Genomic DNA, 18546 nt, shown 5'->3' on the forward strand with positions numbered 1-18546 from the left:
CAGCCCTCCCATTTCCCTTATTCGGCCCATAGCTGAACCCCATTGGTCCAAATTACCTAACAACAGGCTGAGCGACAGAACTGAGAGCCAATCAGATCTCTGCTTGATGCATTCAATGAACTCCAGAACTTTTAACGCGACCCAACAGCCACCCAGTCCAAGTCAGTAAGCAACGATATATTTAAAACTAAATATACAAGTGAATGTGTGCATTTGATGTAATTTCAACATTTTTAAAGTACAATAAGTCTGTGGATTCTTTTTAATAACATTGTTATTCTGTTGCTAATAAATGATGAGTATTTCTCGTGGTAGTTTTGCTGATGGTTTAGTCTGGTTGATACGTGGTGAGTTTCTGCTTCATGCAGGCGTTGAGACTTTAAACGTGATCGTAGGTCTGAATGTTCTGTAGATGTGAGACAGACATGGAACCAAACACACACTCACACGCTGCAGTGAGTGACGGGAAGCGGGTTTTACGTTTTTACAATCCCTGCGCGATTCACCTGCTGCCTGTCCCCACAACACCCCCCCCCCCCCACCCTCTGCTTTCTTCCTCACACATCCCGTCCCCGCAACTGCGCGCTCTTTCTCAGAGACGGGAGCGCGCACTTTTAGGCACGGCAATTCACAGGTTTCCAGTTGGTACAAACTCTGTGAAATTATAGATAATTGTAAACTTATAGCGCTGGCGCAGATTTTTCTCTCCAAGCACCGCTACTACTGCGCGCCTCTGGCATCGCATCGCGCCCGAGAAGAACTGGACTAATGATTAAAAAAAAGTATAATTAAAGATTTGTCTGCGAGCCACATGTGACCATCAAAAGAGCCATATATGGCTCGCGAGCCATAGGTTCCCGACCCCTGGTCTACACTAAAAACTGTTCGAACTCAAAGCGGCTCAGAAGGTTCCTCACAGAAAGTCTCAGATGGAAAGTCTGGACGGGATGGAAAAGAGCAGAAAGGAAAGATCTACTGACAGGAGCAGCAGCTCCAGCAGAGCGTCTCTCCTGAAACGGAAGCTTGCAGAGATGGACGTTGCCTGCTCTGAAGCTGTTGAAGCTTTTGAATCTCTGAAGCCTTGAAGCTCTGAAGCTGTTGAAGCGTCTGTCTTTGGTGTTTTGGTTTATGGAGTTTTCTTTGCATTCGTTCTGCAGGTTGGCGGTGAGTCCTCCTGGAGGCCCCGCCCCCTCCAGGCAGAGGTCACAGCTGCCTGGGGCTGTTTGGGTGTCTCTGCCGTCTTTATTTCCCTTCCAGTTTGTTTTGGACTCTTTACCTCTTGTGGTGATTTTTGGTCATAATGTTTGAACAAATGTCTACCTTTAAGGTTTTTTTTTATTTTCAGAACATTCTGGCCTTAAAAGGCAAAACCTGATATTTATCTGCATATTAAAGAATTCCACAGAAATAATAAAACATACATTTTATTTTTTTCAAACTGAACACGATTGTAGTTTGCAGAGAAACAGCTTCTTTTCCATAATTGAAACAGATTTTCTGTATTTCTGTTTTCTCAGGACAAAACAGAAAGACTTCAAAAAATGTTCAGTTTCTGACAGAATTTTGTTCCATGTATGAAAAACAGGTGTCATCAAATCTTAAACTGAATAAAACCAGGTGTGTAGATGCTACACACACACACACAGGCACACACGCACACACACGCACACACACACACACCTCTGCAGTGATTTTCTTCACTACATTTACAACAAAATGGTTAAAGTCACAAACAAACAGAGAAAAGGTTAAAATAAAATTACTTTTAAACTGACTTTTTACAAAAACAGTGAGGAAGACCATCAGAGGAAGATATTCACAGGTTCAGACGTTGTTTTAAGACCTAAAAATGTTTTAAAATTGAGTTTTTTTGTTTTCTTGTCACCAGTTTATGAAGGAATCAAATACTCATCAGTAAAACTTCCACCGGTCTGCTGTTGTCATGGCAACCTGTGCTTCACTTCAGTAAATGCAAAGGGGGAGATCTAAATGAGTGATCAAAGAAATGAAAAGCCGCAGGTAATCTAACCTGCAGGAGCATCTTTCCTCTGAAAAGTGAGAATATTGGGTTAAAAACTGACAGATGTGGTGAAGGACGGTTTCTCCTCGACGACGACCTACAATCTACACCACAAAGAGCGACACGTGGCGCTTCAGTCCGACCATCTTCCAACTGCACTAGAACAAGACGAGCGACGGCCCCCAACGCTGTGAGCGGGAGCGCCCCCTGGTGACAGCTTCAGCTCATGAGTCTTTCCTGCAGACCAATCAGGCCACTGAAGGACAGAAACCTCCACGGATGTCTTCTGCCGACTCTGCTCCTCCCGTCAGGACTTCAGTGGCTCTGCCTCTCCGACACCACGTCCTGCAGACGTTTCAGCAGCACGTCCGGGCTGCCGCCGTTCTCCGGACACGCCCTCTTACTTGGCGAGTCGCACGCGGACGCCATGGTCACGTCCCCCTCCATGGTGAAGGCCCTCTTCCTGCTGGCAGAGCCCTGCCGGATCATCCTGTTGATGTCTGACAGATCCTGCAGAAGAGAAGAACTTTTCAAGTCCGTCATCCATCAGAGTCTTCTGCTCGCCGTGTCTGTCACGGGTCGTGTGTGTGTTCATCAGTGTGTGTGTGTGTGTGTTCATCAGTGTGTGTGTGTGTGTGTTCATCAGTGTGTGTGTGTGTGTGTTCATCAGTGTGTGTGTGTGTGTTCATCAGTGTGTGTGTGTGTGTTCATCAGTGTGTGTGTGTGTTCATCAGTGTGTGTGTGTGTGTGTTCATCAGTGTGTGTGTGTGTGTGTTCATCAGTGTGTGTGTGTTCATCAGTGTGTGTGTGTTCATCAGTGTTTGTGTGTTCATCAGTGTTTGTGTGTTCATCAGTGTGTGTGTTCATCAGTGTGTGTGTGTTCATCAGTGTGTGTGTGTTCATCAGTGTGTGTGTTCATCAGTGTGTGTGTACATCAGTGTGTGTGTGTGTGTTCATCAGTGTGTGTGTGTGTGTGTTCATCAGTGTGTGTGTGTGTTCATCAGTGTGTGTGTGTGTGTTCATCAGTGTGTGTGTGTGTTCATCAGTGTTTGTGTGTTCATCAGTGTGTGTGTGTGTGTTCATCAGTGTGTGTGTGTGTGTGTTCATCAGTGTGTGTGTGTTCATCAGTGTTTGTGTGTTCATCAGTGTTTGTGTGTTCATCAGTGTGTGTGTTCATCAGTGTGTGTGTTCATCAGTGTGTGTGTGTTCATCAGTGTGTGTGTGTTCATCAGTGTGTGTGTGTTCATCAGTGTGTGTGTACATCAGTGTGTGTGTGTGTGTTCATCAGTGTGTGTGTGTTCATCAGTGAGTGTGTGTGTGTTCATCAGTGAGTGTGTGTTTGTGTGTGTGTTCATCAGTGTTTGTGTGTTCATCAGTGTGTGTGTGTTCATCAGTGTGTGTGTGTGTGTTCATCAGTATGTGTGTGTGTGTTCATCAGTGTGTGTGTGTTCATCAGTGTGTGTGTGTGTTCATCAGTGAGTGTGTGTGTGTGTGTTCATCAGTGTTTGTGTGTTCATCAGTGTGTGTGTGTTCATCAGTGTGTGTGTACATCAGTGTGTGTGTGTGTGTTCATCAGTGTGTGTGTGTTCATCAGTGAGTGTGTGTGTTCATCAGTGAGTGTGTGTGTGTTCATCAGTGTGTGTGTGTGTGTTCATCAGTGTGTGTGTGTTCATCAGTGTGTGTGTGTGTGTTCATCAGTGAGTGTGTGTGTGTGTGTTCATCAGTGTGTGTGTCTTCATCAGTGTGTGTGTACATCAGTGTGTGTGTGTGTGTGTTCATCAGTGTGTGTGTACATCAGTGTGTGTGTGTGTGTTCATCAGTGTGTGTGTGTTCATCAGTGAGTGTGTGTGTGTTCATCAGTTTGTGTGTGTTTGTGTGTGTGTTCATCAGTGTGTGTGTGTTCATCAGTGTGTGTGTGTGTGTGTGTGTGTGTGTGTGTTCATCAGTATGTGTGTGTGTGTTCATCAGTGTGTGTGTGTTCATCAGTGTGTGTGTGTGTGTTCATCAGTGAGTGTGTGTGTGTGTGTTCATCAGTGTTTGTGTGTTCATCAGTGTGTGTGTGTTCATCAGTGTGTGTGTACATCAGTGTGTGTGTGTTCATCAGTGTGTGTGTGTGTGTTCATCAGTGAGTGTGTGTGTGTTCATCAGTGAGTGTGTGTTTGTGTGTGTGTTCATCAGTGTTTGTGTGTTCATCAGTGTGTGTGTGTGTGTTCATCAGTGTGTGTGTGTGTGTTCATCAGTGTGTGTGTGTTCATCAGTGTGTGTGTTCATCAGTGTTTGTGTGTTCATCAGTGTGTGTGTGTGTGTGTTCATCAGTGTGTGTGTGTGTGTGTTCATCAGTGTGTGTGTGTGTTCATCAGTGTGTGTGTGTGTGTGTTCATCAGTGTGTGTGTTCATCAGTGTGTGTGTGTTCATCAGTGTGTGTGTGTTCTTATCAGTGTGTGTTCATCAGTGTGTGTGTGTGTTCATCAGTGTTTGTGTGTACATCAGTGTGTGTGTGTTCATCAGTGTTTGTGTGTTCATCAGTGTGTGTGTGTGTTCATCAGTGTGTGTGTGTTCATCAGTGTGTGTGTGTGTTCATCAGTGTTTGTGTGTGTTCATCAGTGTGTGTGTGTGTGTGTTCATCAGTGTGTGTGTGTTCATCAGTGTGTGTGTGTTCATCAGTGTGTGTGTGTGTGTTCATCAGTGTGTGTGTGTGTGTTCATCAGTGTGTGTGTGTGTGTTCATCAGTGAGTGTGTGTGTGTGTGTTCATCAGTGTGTGTGTGTTCATCAGTGTGTGTGTGTTCATCAGTGTGTGTGTGTTCATCAGTGTGTGTGTGTTCATCAGTGTGTGTGTACATCAGTGTGTGTGTGTGTGTTCATCAGTGTGTGTGTGTTCATCAGTGAGTGTGTGTGTGTTCATCAGTGAGTGTGTGTTTGTGTGTGTGTTCATCAGTGTTTGTGTGTTCATCAGTGTGTGTGTGTGTGTTCATCAGTATGTGTGTGTGTGTTCATCAGTGTGTGTGTGTTCATCAGTGTGTGTGTGTGTTCATCAGTGAGTGTGTGTGTGTGTGTTCATCAGTGTTTGTGTGTTCATCAGTGTGTGTGTGTTCATCAGTGTGTGTGTACATCAGTGTGTGTGTGTGTGTTCATCAGTGTGTGTGTGTTCATCAGTGAGTGTGTGTGTTCATCAGTGAGTGTGTGTGTGTTCATCAGTGTGTGTGTGTGTGTTCATCAGTGTGTGTGTGTTCATCAGTGTGTGTGTGTGTGTTCATCAGTGAGTGTGTGTGTGTGTGTTCATCAGTGTGTGTGTCTTCATCAGTGTTTGTGTACATCAGTGTGTGTGTGTGTGTTCATCAGTGTGTGTGTACATCAGTGTGTGTGTGTGTGTTCATCAGTGTGTGTGTGTTCATCAGTGAGTGTGTGTGTGTTCATCAGTTTGTGTGTGTTTGTGTGTGTGTTCATCAGTGTGTGTGTGTTCATCAGTGTGTGTGTGGGTGTGTGTGTGTGTGTTCATCAGTATGTGTGTGTGTGTTCATCAGTGTGTGTGTGTTCATCAGTGTGTGTGTGTGTGTTCATCAGTGAGTGTGTGTGTGTGTGTTCATCAGTGTTTGTGTGTTCATCAGTGTGTGTGTGTTCATCAGTGTGTGTGTACATCAGTGTGTGTGTGTTCATCAGTGAGTGTGTGTGTGTTCATCAGTGAGTGTGTGTGTTCATCAGTGAGTGTGTGTTTGTGTGTGTGTTCATCAGTGTTTGTGTGTTCATCAGTGTGTGTGTGTGTGTTCATCAGTGTGTGTGTGTGTGTTCATCAGTGTGTGTGTTCATCAGTGTTTGTGTGTTCATCAGTGTGTGTGTGTGTGTGTTCATCAGTGTGTGTGTGTGTGTTCATCAGTGTGTGTGTGTGTTCATCAGTGTTTGTGTGTGTTCATCAGTGTGTGTGTGTGTGTGTTCATCAGTGTGTGTGTTCATCAGTGTGTGTGTGTTCATCAGTGTGTGTGTGTTCTTATCAGTGTGTGTTCATCAGTGTGTGTGTGTGTTCATCAGTGTTTGTGTGTACATCAGTGTGTGTGTGTTCATCAGTGTTTGTGTGTTCATCAGTGTGTGTGTGTGTTCATCAGTGTGTGTGTGTTCATCAGTGTGTGTGTGTGTGTGTTCATCAGTGTGTGTGTGTTCATCAGTGTGTGTGTGTTCATCAGTGTGTGTGTGTTCTTATCAGTGTGTGTACATCAGTGTGTGTGTGTGTGTTCATCAGTGTGTGTGTGTGTTCATCAGTGTGTGTGTGTGTTCATCAGTGTGTGTGTGTGTTCATCAGTGTGTGTGTGTGTGTGTGTGTTCATCAGTGTGTGTGTGTTCATCAGTGTGTGTGTGTTCTTATCAGTGTGTGTACATCAGTGTGTGTGTGTACATCAGTGTGTGTGTGTTCATCAGTGTGTGTGTGTTCATCAGTGTTTGTGTGTTCATCAGTGTTTGTGTGTTCATCAGTGTGTGTGTGTGTGTTCATCAGTGTGTGTGTGTTCATCAGTGTGTGTGTGTGTGTTCATCAGTGTTTGTGTGTTCATCAGTGTGTGTGTGTGTGTGTTCATCAGTGTGTGTGTGTTCATCAGTGTTTGTGTGTTCATCAGTGTTTGTGTGTTCATCAGTGTGTGTGTGTTCATCAGTGTGTGTGTGTTCATCAGTGTGTGTGTGTTCTTATCAGTGTGTGTACATCAGTGTGTGTGTGTGTGTACATCAGTGTGTGTGTGTACATCAGTGTGTGTGTGTTCATCAGTGTTTGTGTGTTCATCAGTGTTTGTGTGTTCATCAGTGTGTGTGTGTTCATCAGTGTGTGTGTGTTTATCAGTGTGTGTGTGTTCATCAGTGTGTGTGTGTTCATCAGTGTGTGTGTGTTCTTATCAGTGTGTGTTCATCAGTGTGTGTGTGTGTGTACATCAGTGTGTGTGTGTACATCAGTGTGTGTGTGTTCATCAGTGTGTGTGTGTTCATCAGTGTTTGTGTGTTCATCAGTGTTTGTGTGTTCATCAGTGTGTGTGTGTTTATCAGTGTGTGTACATCAGTGTGTGTGTGTTCATCAGTGTGTGTGTGTGTGTTCATCAGTGAGTGTGTGTGTGTGTACATCAGTGTGTGTGTGTGTGTTCATCAGTGTGTGTGTGTGTGTGTGTGTGTACATCAGTGTGTGTGTGTGTGTACATCAGTGTGTGTGTGTGTGTTCATCAGTGTGTGTGTGCGTGTGTGTGTGTGTGCTCCCACCTTGGACGGGCTGCTGTTGATCCTGTAGGTGTAGGAGTTGGGGGAGAAGCAGGCGGGGGAGTTCTTGTGGGGGGACACGTACAGCGAGTGGCTCTGAGAGACTCGCCGCGGCGACAGCGGCTGGGCCCGCACCGACGGGAATGGCGAGAGCGGCGGCGCGTCCGCCTGAAGGACGAGGCCACATTTAGTTTGCGCCGCAGCACAGAGCGTGGACGGCGGCGGGTCAGAGGGCGCCCCACCTGGTTATCGCTGGCGGCGTATCGCAGAGCGAAGCTCTTCATCTTCACCACGTAGACGGTGTTGTAGAACTGGATCAGGTCGCCGCGCTCCTCCTCCACGGGAGGCGGGTCTCCTGGAAGCTGGCTGCTCTTCCTTGCAGCTGAAGGCAAAACGTGAGCAGGTCATCAACCAGACAGGAAACAGACGCAGGAATGTGGCGCCCGTCACAGTAAAGATGACTTCACTCAATCACAACTTAGAGTCCCGTCATCGTCTCATCTGTTTTCAGTCGTCTTTTGGGCTAAAACCCGTCGTTCTCTAGAACTTCATCAGAAGTTCACCTCTGAGTTGTGGGCGGGACCACTGGCCTAAAGCTACCCTGCATTCACTTCCCATCATCCATCTGTTTACACCAATGAGTTACATCGCTAGAGGAGACATCACGTGATTCCTCATGGGAGGAGAGCACCGCCATCTTGGTGAGGTCAACTTACTACTGCAGTGAATGCATGTGAACACATTTTTTGCTAAATTCCAGTTCATTGTTTGGGTTTCAACTGCCAAAATCAGAGAAATGAGTCCATGAAGGAGGAAGGCAGATCATTTCACAGGTAAGTACTATAATTTTTTTCTTTTAATGCTGCAGGGGCTTCATTAATAGAATAGACATGTATGATGTTGCAGGGCTGTTATCAACATGCTGCTGCATGATGTACGGAGAATTTGCTGTTGACATAAATGTGAACTTTATTGTGTTAAACCTGTATACAGTATACTAGGACTATACTATTATAGTAATATAGATTTATACATTTCTGACTCAGTGACTGAACTTTTCCTGCAGGTTTCTAATGGATTCAGACTTCAGGAAAAAGTGGATCTTAGCAATAAAAAGAGCTAATTCAGATGGATCACTGTGGTACCGACTAGCAATACAGTCTGGATGTGTTCAGAACATTTGGAAACCCGGCACCAGACCATCTGTGTTACACAAATGAATCTCTCACATGAACCAGTAGTGCAGATCTATTGTTTTTCTTTGTTTTTTTAAAGGGGAAAATCTGTTGTTGACTTTTGGACTTATTGTTGACTTATTATTGATTTATTATTATTTATAATTGATTCATTATTATTATTATTACTACTGACTTATTATTTACATATTGTTATTATTTATTATTATTATTAACTTATTGTAGGGCTTTTCTAAATAATTTAAATTACATGTCAAAGAGGTCTAAAACTTTGAAATGTTTAAAAATGATTTTCAAAAATTCTTTGTCATTTTTATTTATTTATAAGAAGTCCTGCAACGATGCATTTTTCATTAAAGTTTGAGCTTATAAGGTTGACTGTTTCTCTTATTTAACAGCAACAAATGATGATGATATATATATACATAAATTATAAACATATATTATATATTTATTTATATGTATAAATAAATAGAAATATAAATAATATCAAAGCTACTTAGATGCCACCAAAGTCTATAGAAATCATTGTCACGTGGGCGTCGTCGACCTCACCAAGATGGCGTCGCGCTCCGCCACCGTCGGCCAGGCTTCTAAAGCGGGCGTGTCTCCTCTAGCTCATTGGTTTACACTCTCTCCTGCTAGCTTACAGGCCCTCAAACCTCATCCTAACGTTAGCGGAGCCACAAAAGATGGCAGCAGCATCGTAGCACAGTTCTGATCCAGATTCCGGCTCAGACCAGGAAAACAAAGACTTTCATGGATCCACTGGTCTGCAAGAGGACCAGAAAGGGGCGGAGCCAGGGGAAAGTATATTTTCTAAATCATAAATATGATTTTTTTTAATCATCACTTTTTCGTCTGATTTGAATAAAGAAATACTCAGAAATGCAAATTTAATCTCAGTTTTCTTTATCTATGATTCGTGTTTATTACTCAGTTACAGTATGAAGCCCATTGAGACGACTATTGTAAATATAGGGCTGTAGAAATAAACAATCGAATCCTAATCCATCATCGGAGGAACAAACGGCGTCTACATCTGTGCGGATCTTTAACGGTGAAGCTGCAGCTGAAATCTGTTGACATTCTGAGTGAACAAAGTAATGTTTTGTCTTCTTTTATTTTGAAGGATGCACAAACATCAGCAGATTGTCCAATCAGAGAAACGGCGTTGTGTTGTGTGTTTTGTGTGCGCGTGTGTGAGAGCTTACACTCCTCCTCGGAGGCAGAACCCTCCTCCATGTTTTCATCGGCGGACAGCTCTTTGGGCGTGCGGCGTATCAACACGCTGCGGTACACCTGCACAGACAGACACGCCCACAGCCATCAGGTAAGCCTCTGCAGCGGCAGGTGAAGTGTGTGCGTTTGTGTGTTCCTCACATAGCTGCTGGCCTGCGGTTGGCTGCGGTAACACTTCATGATGTCCTGGAAGGTGTGGGTCTCCTTGGTGATCTACCAGCAGAAGGGTTGGGGTCAGCGCTCGGACCAGCGTCTCAAGAGGAGGAGTCTGTCCTCCTCCTCCTAACAGTCCGGCTCACCTTGGAGATGATGTAAATGCTGCAGAGCAGCAGCTGGTCCAGGTGGCGGTTCTTCATCAGGTCGGTGCAGTGGACCAGCGAGTGCTCGAAGCACGTCCAGATTTTCCCCCGCAGCTCCGAGGAGACGTCCAGCTTCATGCACAGGTCCCTGAGCCGCACGCTGGCCAGGTGGTACACCTGCAGACACCACGCCGTTCTGCAGCAGATCCTCTGGGCTGAACGTGAACAGAGAACTGGTGGGTTCCTCACCTTCCTGAAGAACAGGGCGAGCGATCCCGTGCGCCGCGGCCGGCCGCTTCCCGTGTACGGCTCGGTCGTCATGGCAACAGCGGCGGCGGGTCGGCTCGGGGACGACGTCAGCAGGAACTGGGCGGTCACCACTCCGGAGGAATCGCAGGAAGACACGGGGATGAGGGTGAAGGTGCGGTCGGTGCTCATGCCTGCGGGTTGAACGTCACACCTTCAGCTCGGGCTGCTCTCATGCCTCAGACTCCTCCCACTTTCCTCCCATTCAGTGTCCAGGTGAGAAATGATCACCTTGCAGTGGGAGACTCACGACCGTCGTCTGAGCTCCTTGGCCACCGATCTTGAGCGTTGTGCTGCCGCTTGAGCTGAAGGTCAGTTTCTTGGCTGGGGAGGGCAGCGGCCCCGCGGGGGAGGTCAGGCCCACAGACGGAGCCGGAGGGTCGTCGCCAAAGAGACGCCGCTTGGCGCTCCCGGCCGCCGGGGAGCTGTACCTGTCGTGAACCGACAGCGGAGAGGGGGGCACCTCTGAAAGGGCAGAGGAAGCAAAGTCGGTGCTTGAACCGCAGCATCCTGCACAGACGTGGAGCAGACACCCACCTTTCCGCGCGCTCCCCAAACCGGCCCTGAACTCCCGGATGCGGGGGTGGATGATGGGGGAGTGGGCCGCCAGCGGCAGGTGAGGCTGAATGCCGTTAGAGGAACCCGAGTCCAGACAGGAGGAGAAGTTGACCTGTTGGAGGAGACGAGGAGACTGCTGCCAGGTGTGTCGTCAGGTGACTTAAAGAAAAACCTGGATTCCCAGAATCCTCTGCTCTAACCGTCAGATGTTTGAAGTTCATAATCTTCACGCAGACAAAATAAAACAATCCAAAGTTTTTATTTTGTCCACATGAAGGTCTACAATAATCCAGACCTTTTCATGACTCAGCAGAATTGCTGAGACAAACTCTGGAGAGCAGGAAGATGAAAGCAGGCTTCACATGTAGACCTCAGTAAACCTGACAGACCCTAAATGACCTTCAATGACCTTCACCTTGGTCAGCACCGTCACACTGACCTCCTCCACGGAGGGAACTTCGTTCCCTGCAGCCTTCAGGGCGCTCCACAGCGCAGAATCTTCGGTCCACGCTCTGCTCTCCAGAACCTGCTCCTCAATGGAGTTCAGGTGCTTCACCATGTCTCTGGACAGGCCCTCCTCAGAGCGGATGAACACCTCGATCACCTGCACACACAGCCCCAGAGACCGCCGTTCTCCTTAAACCAGCTGACTCATGGTTCAGCAGAGGAAAACCCAAGTGGATCTAAAAGATCTCCAGCGGAGCAGCGTCTCTACCTTAAAGAAGTAAAACGGGGCCAGTTTGAAGACGTCGATGATCCACGGGAACGTCCTCTGCGAGCTGTAGGAGAACAGCACCACCTCCAGGCAGCACGCCATCAGCGAGCAGTGAAAGATGTCCTGCTCCAGCAGAGCCTGCAGTCACAGCACTGTCAGATCAGGCCGCCGCGTTTCCCGCCATCCGGCGCCGCGCCACTTACGCTCATGTCTCTGCCCTGCAGCCGCTTGGTCTCCTGCACCAGAACGTTCTCCAGAACCTTGTAGTAGAGGATCTCAGCCAGCTTCAGGCGGTTCTCTGCAAAGTCTGAAGCAAACGCGACGAACATCGTCACTCTTCCCGGACTAAACCTGAACGGATGAAGCTGAGGCAGCTTCTGAGCAGAACCGGATACCTATGTGAGAACCCGGGGTGTCCTCCGAGTCGTTGGTGTAATGTTCCTTGAAGGTCTGACCCAGAGTCTTCACTCGGGCCAGAACGGAACCAGTGGGATCCCTGGAGCAGGTTCTGCAGGGCAAACGGAGGAACCGGGACACAAACGGAGAAATTTTTCATATGAACTTCCTCTCAGCAGCGCGTGCCAAGACAAACACCCACCTGAAGATCTGCATCAGGTTTTCGCTGGGGGCCGTCCTCAAACCCGCCACCATGCTCTGCAGCCGGCTGACGCTCTGCGTCGCCGAGGAGACGGGAGTGACGAGCAGGTCCTTCTCCTTCAGGTAGCCCCGCCCCGTCAGCGGGGTGGATGGAGCGAGGGAGGCGGGCTGCAGAGAATGAAAGAAGGTCCATCAGGTGGTCTGCAGAGCCCCGCTCCGACAGACACAAACATGCTGCTGCAGTCAGAGGCTGGACTTCATCGTCATAGAAACGCTGGCGCTGGTATTTCCTCCAGAGGTAACTGGAGGTCAAACCTCCTGAAGGTCTGCCGAATGGCCTGCTTCCAGCACCGAGGCGGGAAATGGTGGAGCAGCTTCATGATTTGACGTTTGTTGGGAAAATGAAAGCAAAGCTACACAAAGGATGAGCAGCAGCAGCAGAGGGGAACGGCGCATTTCTCTGCTGTCCTGACCCCATCAACCGTTTGGACGTTTTCACGGCGTGGTGGAGCAGAGGGGTCAAACCCGCCTGGTTCTGCGTCTGACCACAGGCCGCCATATGGCGGGTTTGACCCATGATGGATTTGAGACAGGACAGGAGTTTCTAGTCTTCCTCGTGGGTGCGGTGCGAGCCCCTTCCTCACAGGACGACCACGTCAAAGCGACTTTGGCGACGACTTGGCGGCGTTTGCGAGGACGCACCTTCTCCCTGTGTTGCTGCATCTGACCGGCAGAGCGATCTGGAAGGACCTTCCTCGGCGTTCCGATTTCCTCGTCTGCGTCGGCTCCCAGGAAGACGCGCTCATCGAAGTCCCCCACCGTCAGCACGTACTCCTCATACTCCCTGTTGACGGCTTTGCTGTGGAAACGGGCAGAACGCAGCGGTGAGGAGCCGCCGGCGGAAGAACCGCGTCAGAATCCAGAGCGTCCGTACTTGTTATCTATGAAGTTCTGAGGGTCCAGCATTTCCGTCAGCAGCTCCTGGTTTCCCCTCAAGATCTGAAAGGATGCAAAGAAAACGGAAGCATCAGAAGTTGTGCAATCCAAGGATGTAATGGAAAGACTGGGGGGGCCACAGGTGAGGAGACAGGGTGCACACCTGTCTCTGGAAGAGCTTCTGGATGTACGGTCTGAAGTAGTGCTGCCTGATGCCTTTGGCTTCCACCACCAGCCCATCGTGGAGCTCACACAACCTCTCCAGCACGCAGGGAGGGGGCTCGTCAGGCACCACGTGGCAGTCTGCGCGGTACTGGGGGGGCAGACCTGAGGAGACCCAAACACGGGAAGAGTTTGACGGTTGCTGGTGCAACCCCCTGAAGGCCCCCGCTTCCCCGTGAGGCCATGAAGCCGCACAGCGAGGAACGGTGGTTTGAAGCCCGCCGTGGCTTCCATGGAGCTGCTTTCTCCAACGCACATCACTCCCATCAACGTGATCATGTGTGTGTGTGTGTTGGGGGGAGTTTATGCGTGTTTGCATGTGAACAGAAAAGGTGGCAGAAGCGGAGCGGACCGACCTCTGAAGGTCGGGTTGATGAGGTCCTTCCTGTTTGCACACAGCAGAGCGTTTCCAAACACCAAGTCCAGACAGCAGAGCAGCAGGTGGTACGAGTTCACCAGGTCATCGCCGATCATTCGGAAGTTTCCTGGAAAAAAAGACATTGAAGTCTGTGCATAAACATCTGCAACCAGTACATTCCAGCGTCTGAGGACAAACTATGGATTTCAACCTGCAAACACAGAAATACTTTCTGCGTTTGTCCCTAAATGGCGTTCGCCACATCTCTTCCTTCAGCTCTGGATGTTTTCTACAGCTCAAGCAAACCCAGAGGGTTCAGGAAGGTCGTCCGGCTTGTTTCTCGGTACCTTTGGTGTAGACAAAGAGGGTCCAGCAGAACTTGAAGACATCACTGATGTGACAGGGCAGCCGTCTGCAGACACACAGGAGCAGATCCTAAAGCCCAGAACATTCCGGAAAACTCCACATCTGCTGAAAGCTGCTGTCGGTGCAAACATGCAGCAGCGTCTCTGACGTGGAGGTCAGAGTTCAAGCTGTGTCTGCAGTAGAGATGGAGCTGCAACGGATCCCAACACTCACGGTTTGGATCATGTCTCAGATCAGTAAAAAGGATGAAACATCAAGACAAAAGCCTAAAATGTATTTGTTTTTGTCAAAACCTTTGCTCGGGTTTTATTTGAACTCAAGATATTCCAACAAGACGCAATGCACCATGTGTGTATGTGTGTATATATAGTATACTGTGGACATGTATATAGTATACACCGTCATGCCTGAGGCGCGCCGGCGTCCCACCTGTGCTTCCTGCTGCGGGGCTGCCGGGGGGGCTCGCTGCCCTGTGGGTTCTGGAACATGTCCATGAAGATGGGCTCGAACTTGCGGAAGATCACGGTGGACACCTCAAAGTTTCGCTCCAGCCGGTCCATCCTCAGCCGGAAGTCTTGTGACAGGTTTGACATGTCGGCCCACTTCCTCATCTTAGAGAAGAACTGGATCAGGCTGGGAGGGGGGCCGACAACAAACGGGACCAAACATGAAGACGCAAATCCCAAAGTTGCACAGGCGGATCCCGTTTGACCGGGACTGGCTGTAAAATCCAGCAGAAGCTGCAGAGCAGAACCTGACCTGAGCTTGGAGCAGCGCAGGATCCGGGTCAGGGACACACAGTTGCCCTCCATCAGCCCCTTCCCCACAGTGGGGGTGGACCCCTTCCTGCAGGCGGCGTACAGAGAACAGGCCAGCCAGTGGACCACCTCCCCCTGCAGGAACACAACGGCACATTTCTGCATCGTCCAGCTCTGCCCACCCACCGGTGCCCGAGTGCCCTTGGGCCTGTTAGCGTCTGGCATGGCAGCTGTGCCTCCATTGGTGCGTGAATGAAATGATTGGTAAAGGTTCAGGTTCTTCTGAACAAAACCCTGTGCTAAACCCTCAGGAACAGCTAGTAGATGAAACATGAACACGTTCAGCATTCAGTCACATTTCAGTAAAATACTGCGTTTTATTTCATTCTTTTCATTTTGCTCAAAATAGACTTTACATCTTTAACCATATGAATTCATAATGAGGTGTAACAGCTGTTTTATGGAGACAACAACAGAGATAAACGATTTCCTAACGTTCACTCGTCTAGTTAAAATAACGCATCAACATAAAATCCAGTTATTACAACTAAATGTACAACATTTGGATCCGTTTGGAACCAAATATGCTACAAAAATGCTGAATTTATTCACCAGAGTGACGTCATTTTTCTACATTTAAAGAAACATTGAATCATGTGAAGAATTTCAGGCATCTCCATCTTCAACGCCATCGTGTTAAACAGCAGCAGGAGCGCACAGAACAAATCCACCATCTCAACCCTGAGATCAAACAAATCCATAAAAAATCATCAAATAAAAACAACTAAACTCATTTCCTCCAAATGGCCCATTCACTGTAACCTTTTCCTGTTTTTAAATATTTTTATTATTTGTATTTATTTAAATTGCTGTTTTAACTGTTTATTATATTTTATATAAGTACATATGATGTACAGCAACCTTGAGTGCTCAGAAAGGCGCCATCTAAATAAAATGTGTGATTATTATTACTGTATATTAATCAAAGAGCTAAAACAAATCTAGTAAAGTTTTGGACGTTTCTGTTCTTTGGGTCACTTTTCTAGACAGCAACAGATAAATGAACAGAGTCCCTTTTAAAGCCACATCAAATCAAAAATCCAGATATTAGACGCCTTTGATTACAAATCCTCCTTTATGCAGGTGAGTCGTGCTGTGTTCACTGCCCTGTTCAATCAGTAGGAATTTATAATTCTCTTTACGCCCCTCAAATACTGTTTTCTTGCTAATATTTTCTTAGTTTTTGCTAAAAAAATAAGGACTTCATATTTAAAAATTCAGTGCATCCACCTCCATGTTGTAGATAATAAATACACCTTCCGTTTATTGCCATCTATTTATTGCCATTAGTTACCAGGTAAACCTAAAGACGAGGCTCCTCTTCCCGTCACCTGCAGCATCTCGCTGTGACGTTGATTCAACAACGGACGTAAACAACAATCCTATGACTCAAATCAACACCTGGATGTTTTAACTCAGTCTCACAAATAAGCCTCATTTCAGTGTTTCTGTGTGTAAACACAAAAATCTCCGGTAAGCTTCAGGAAAACTCACGTCACAGCATCATGTATTAATGTATATCATGACCGGAGGTCGCAGAGCAGAAGCGCTCGTTGGCTCATAGCGGGTCAGTCTACAGCGCCCCCGGGAGACTCTAACCCCCCCCCGAACCGAACCGAACCGAAGCCAGTCGTTTACCTCCAGAGTGTATGTGTTCCATATGGAGGTGAAGTTGTCCATGGCCTCACTGGCTGTCTGCTCGTCCATGTTGAGCTCCTGACACAGCACCTCCAAACTCCTCCGGACCGAACTCTCCTCCATCCTCCCCGACTCAGAATCCGAAGACTCCTCCCCTCTCATCCACAGAACCAGCGCTGCCCGTCCGCGCAGCTCGAATCCGACCCACAGAACCAAACAACGGCGGAGCCGAGCTCTCACCACAACAACACGGTTCCCGTCGCTTCCGCTAACAGCTCCCAGCATGCAGTGCGGTGGCGCGAAAACTTTACCCTTCTGACCAATCAGAGGCGAGAAACCTACGCCCCCCTCTCCCCCTTTCTTATGTACCGGATGTCAACTTTTTTTTCTAAAACTTTATAAAAAACAAAAGCACGAACACATTGAAGGCAAAAACTTCTCTGGCCACTAGGAGGCAGGGACATTAGTTATCATTATCGGTTATTATTACTGGTTATTATTATTGTTAATTATTATTGGTTATTATTATCGGTTATTATTATTGGTTATTATTATTGTTAATTATTATTGGTTATTATTATCGGTTATTATTATTGGTTATTATTATTGGTTCTTACTACTGGTTGTTATTATTGGTTACTACAATTGGTCATTATTATTTGTTATTTTTATCGGTTATTATTATTGGTTATTATTATTGTTAATTATTATTGGTTATTATTATCGGTTATTATTATTGGTTATTATTATTAGTAATTATTATTGGTAATTATTATTGGTTATTATTATTAGTAATTATTATTGGTTATTATTATTGTTAATTATTATTGGTTATTATTATCGGTTATTATTATTGGTTATTATTATTAGTAATTATTATTGGTAATTATTATTGGTTATTATTATTAGTAATTATTATTGGTAATTATTATTGGTTATTATTATTGGTAGTTACTATTGGTTATTACTCCCTCCCTACATTTGTTCCTTAATCACAAGGAGAAGTGTGGAATCTCACTCCTCTGATCCTTAGACGGTTGTTTCTGTTCCATTTGCTGCACAGAGCTGGGAAAAAGCCTTAGTCCACTCTGCTCCTCCTGCTTGGAAAATGCTGCAGAAAGACTGGAAACTAACTGAACTGGTATCTTTAAATGTTTTTAAGAACAAGCTCAAAGCATCAGAGACTGAAACAATAATGTGCAACTGCTTCTCATGATGTATGTGGTTTTAATGATGTTTGTTTTTATGTATTTTTTTGTATTGAAATGTGCCTCTGGACCAAGACTCCCTTGAAAAAAAGATCTTGTCTCAATAGGACTACCTGGTAGAATAAAGGTAAAGTAAAAACCTCTGGAAAAGTAATAATAAAAAGAAACATTCAAAAATCACAATTTAAGCATTTATAGCTCAAACCTAGATATTTTGTTCAAGTGGAAATACAAATTTAAACAGCATAAAACGATGGACTAAAAACGAATGGGGACATTTAGTTTCTGGGATTTTTCCTACATGGTCTGGCTGCTTTAGACAGTTAAATATAATTCATCATAACAAACAAGTTATTGAACATTTAATTAGCAAAATGTTACAAAAACAGAGTAACAAGAAGTAATTGATTTGTTTCTTTGACTTGCTTTATCTATAAGAGAAGCCACAATTTTCATCCTGACTCAACTGCAACAATTAAGACTTCTCATTATTATTATTATCACATTATTAAGAACCAGAAACATGTAATTTGATAAAAAGTTATTTTTTACATCTTATCACCATCCCAAAATGCATTTGTTTTTGAGTGTTAAACTTATTTCTTTGACCATTTTCTCGACCAGACAGCAAAGAAAAGTGAAGCCCAAAATCTGGTGAGGACAGGATGACAGGAACACACGAGACAAGAGGAAGACACATCCACAAATACACACGAAAAGTCTGTCCCATCTGCGTCAATGTGAAGGACACACATGCTGACTTTTTGCACATACATGTGTCAAGCACCACACAGACTTTGAAAGTCACTGTGGATGTGAGGATGGAAGACTAGCTTTTCTCAT

General features: G+C 46.2%; 1 protein-coding gene across 1 annotated transcript; it reads right to left on the reverse strand.

Annotated features, from left to right (window-relative positions):
* Positions 1-1408: 1408 nt before the first annotated feature.
* rbl1 (RB transcriptional corepressor like 1) lies at positions 1409-16767 on the reverse strand. The gene is made up of 22 exons (XM_023955350.1): positions 16496-16767; positions 14799-14932; positions 14469-14672; positions 14021-14085; positions 13672-13800; positions 13257-13420; positions 13092-13156; positions 12860-13016; positions 12159-12325; positions 11956-12068; positions 11764-11867; positions 11561-11698; positions 11285-11449; positions 10825-10957; positions 10519-10752; positions 10231-10421; positions 9982-10158; positions 9824-9895; positions 9655-9742; positions 7487-7626; positions 7248-7412; positions 1409-2530 (listed from the first exon to the last, which is right to left on the reverse strand). The coding sequence occupies exons 1-22, from the start codon at positions 16655-16657 to the stop codon at positions 2336-2338; spliced, it is 3162 nt and encodes a 1053-aa protein (XP_023811118.1). The 5' UTR covers positions 16658-16767; the 3' UTR covers positions 1409-2335.
* Positions 16768-18546: the final 1779 nt, after the last annotated feature.

The sequence above is a fragment of the Oryzias latipes genome, chromosome 5, assembly GCF_002234675.1.
Source record: "Oryzias latipes chromosome 5, ASM223467v1".
NCBI lineage: Eukaryota > Metazoa > Chordata > Actinopteri > Beloniformes > Adrianichthyidae > Oryzias > Oryzias latipes.

Excerpts from the sequence above, each read along its gene's own strand:
- rbl1 (XM_023955350.1), bottom strand. The coding sequence starts at position 16,657 with ATGAGAGGGGAGGAGTCTTCGGATTCTGAGTCGGGGAGGATGGAGGAG. Across the intron at positions 13,801-14,020 it reads CCTCTTTGTCTACACCAAAG|GAAACTTCCGAATGATCGGC; the intron begins GTACCGAGAAAC and ends CTTTTTTTCCAG. Across the intron at positions 13,017-13,091 it reads CAGAACTTCATAGATAACAA|CAAAGCCGTCAACAGGGAGT; the intron begins GTACGGACGCTC and ends CCGTTTCCACAG.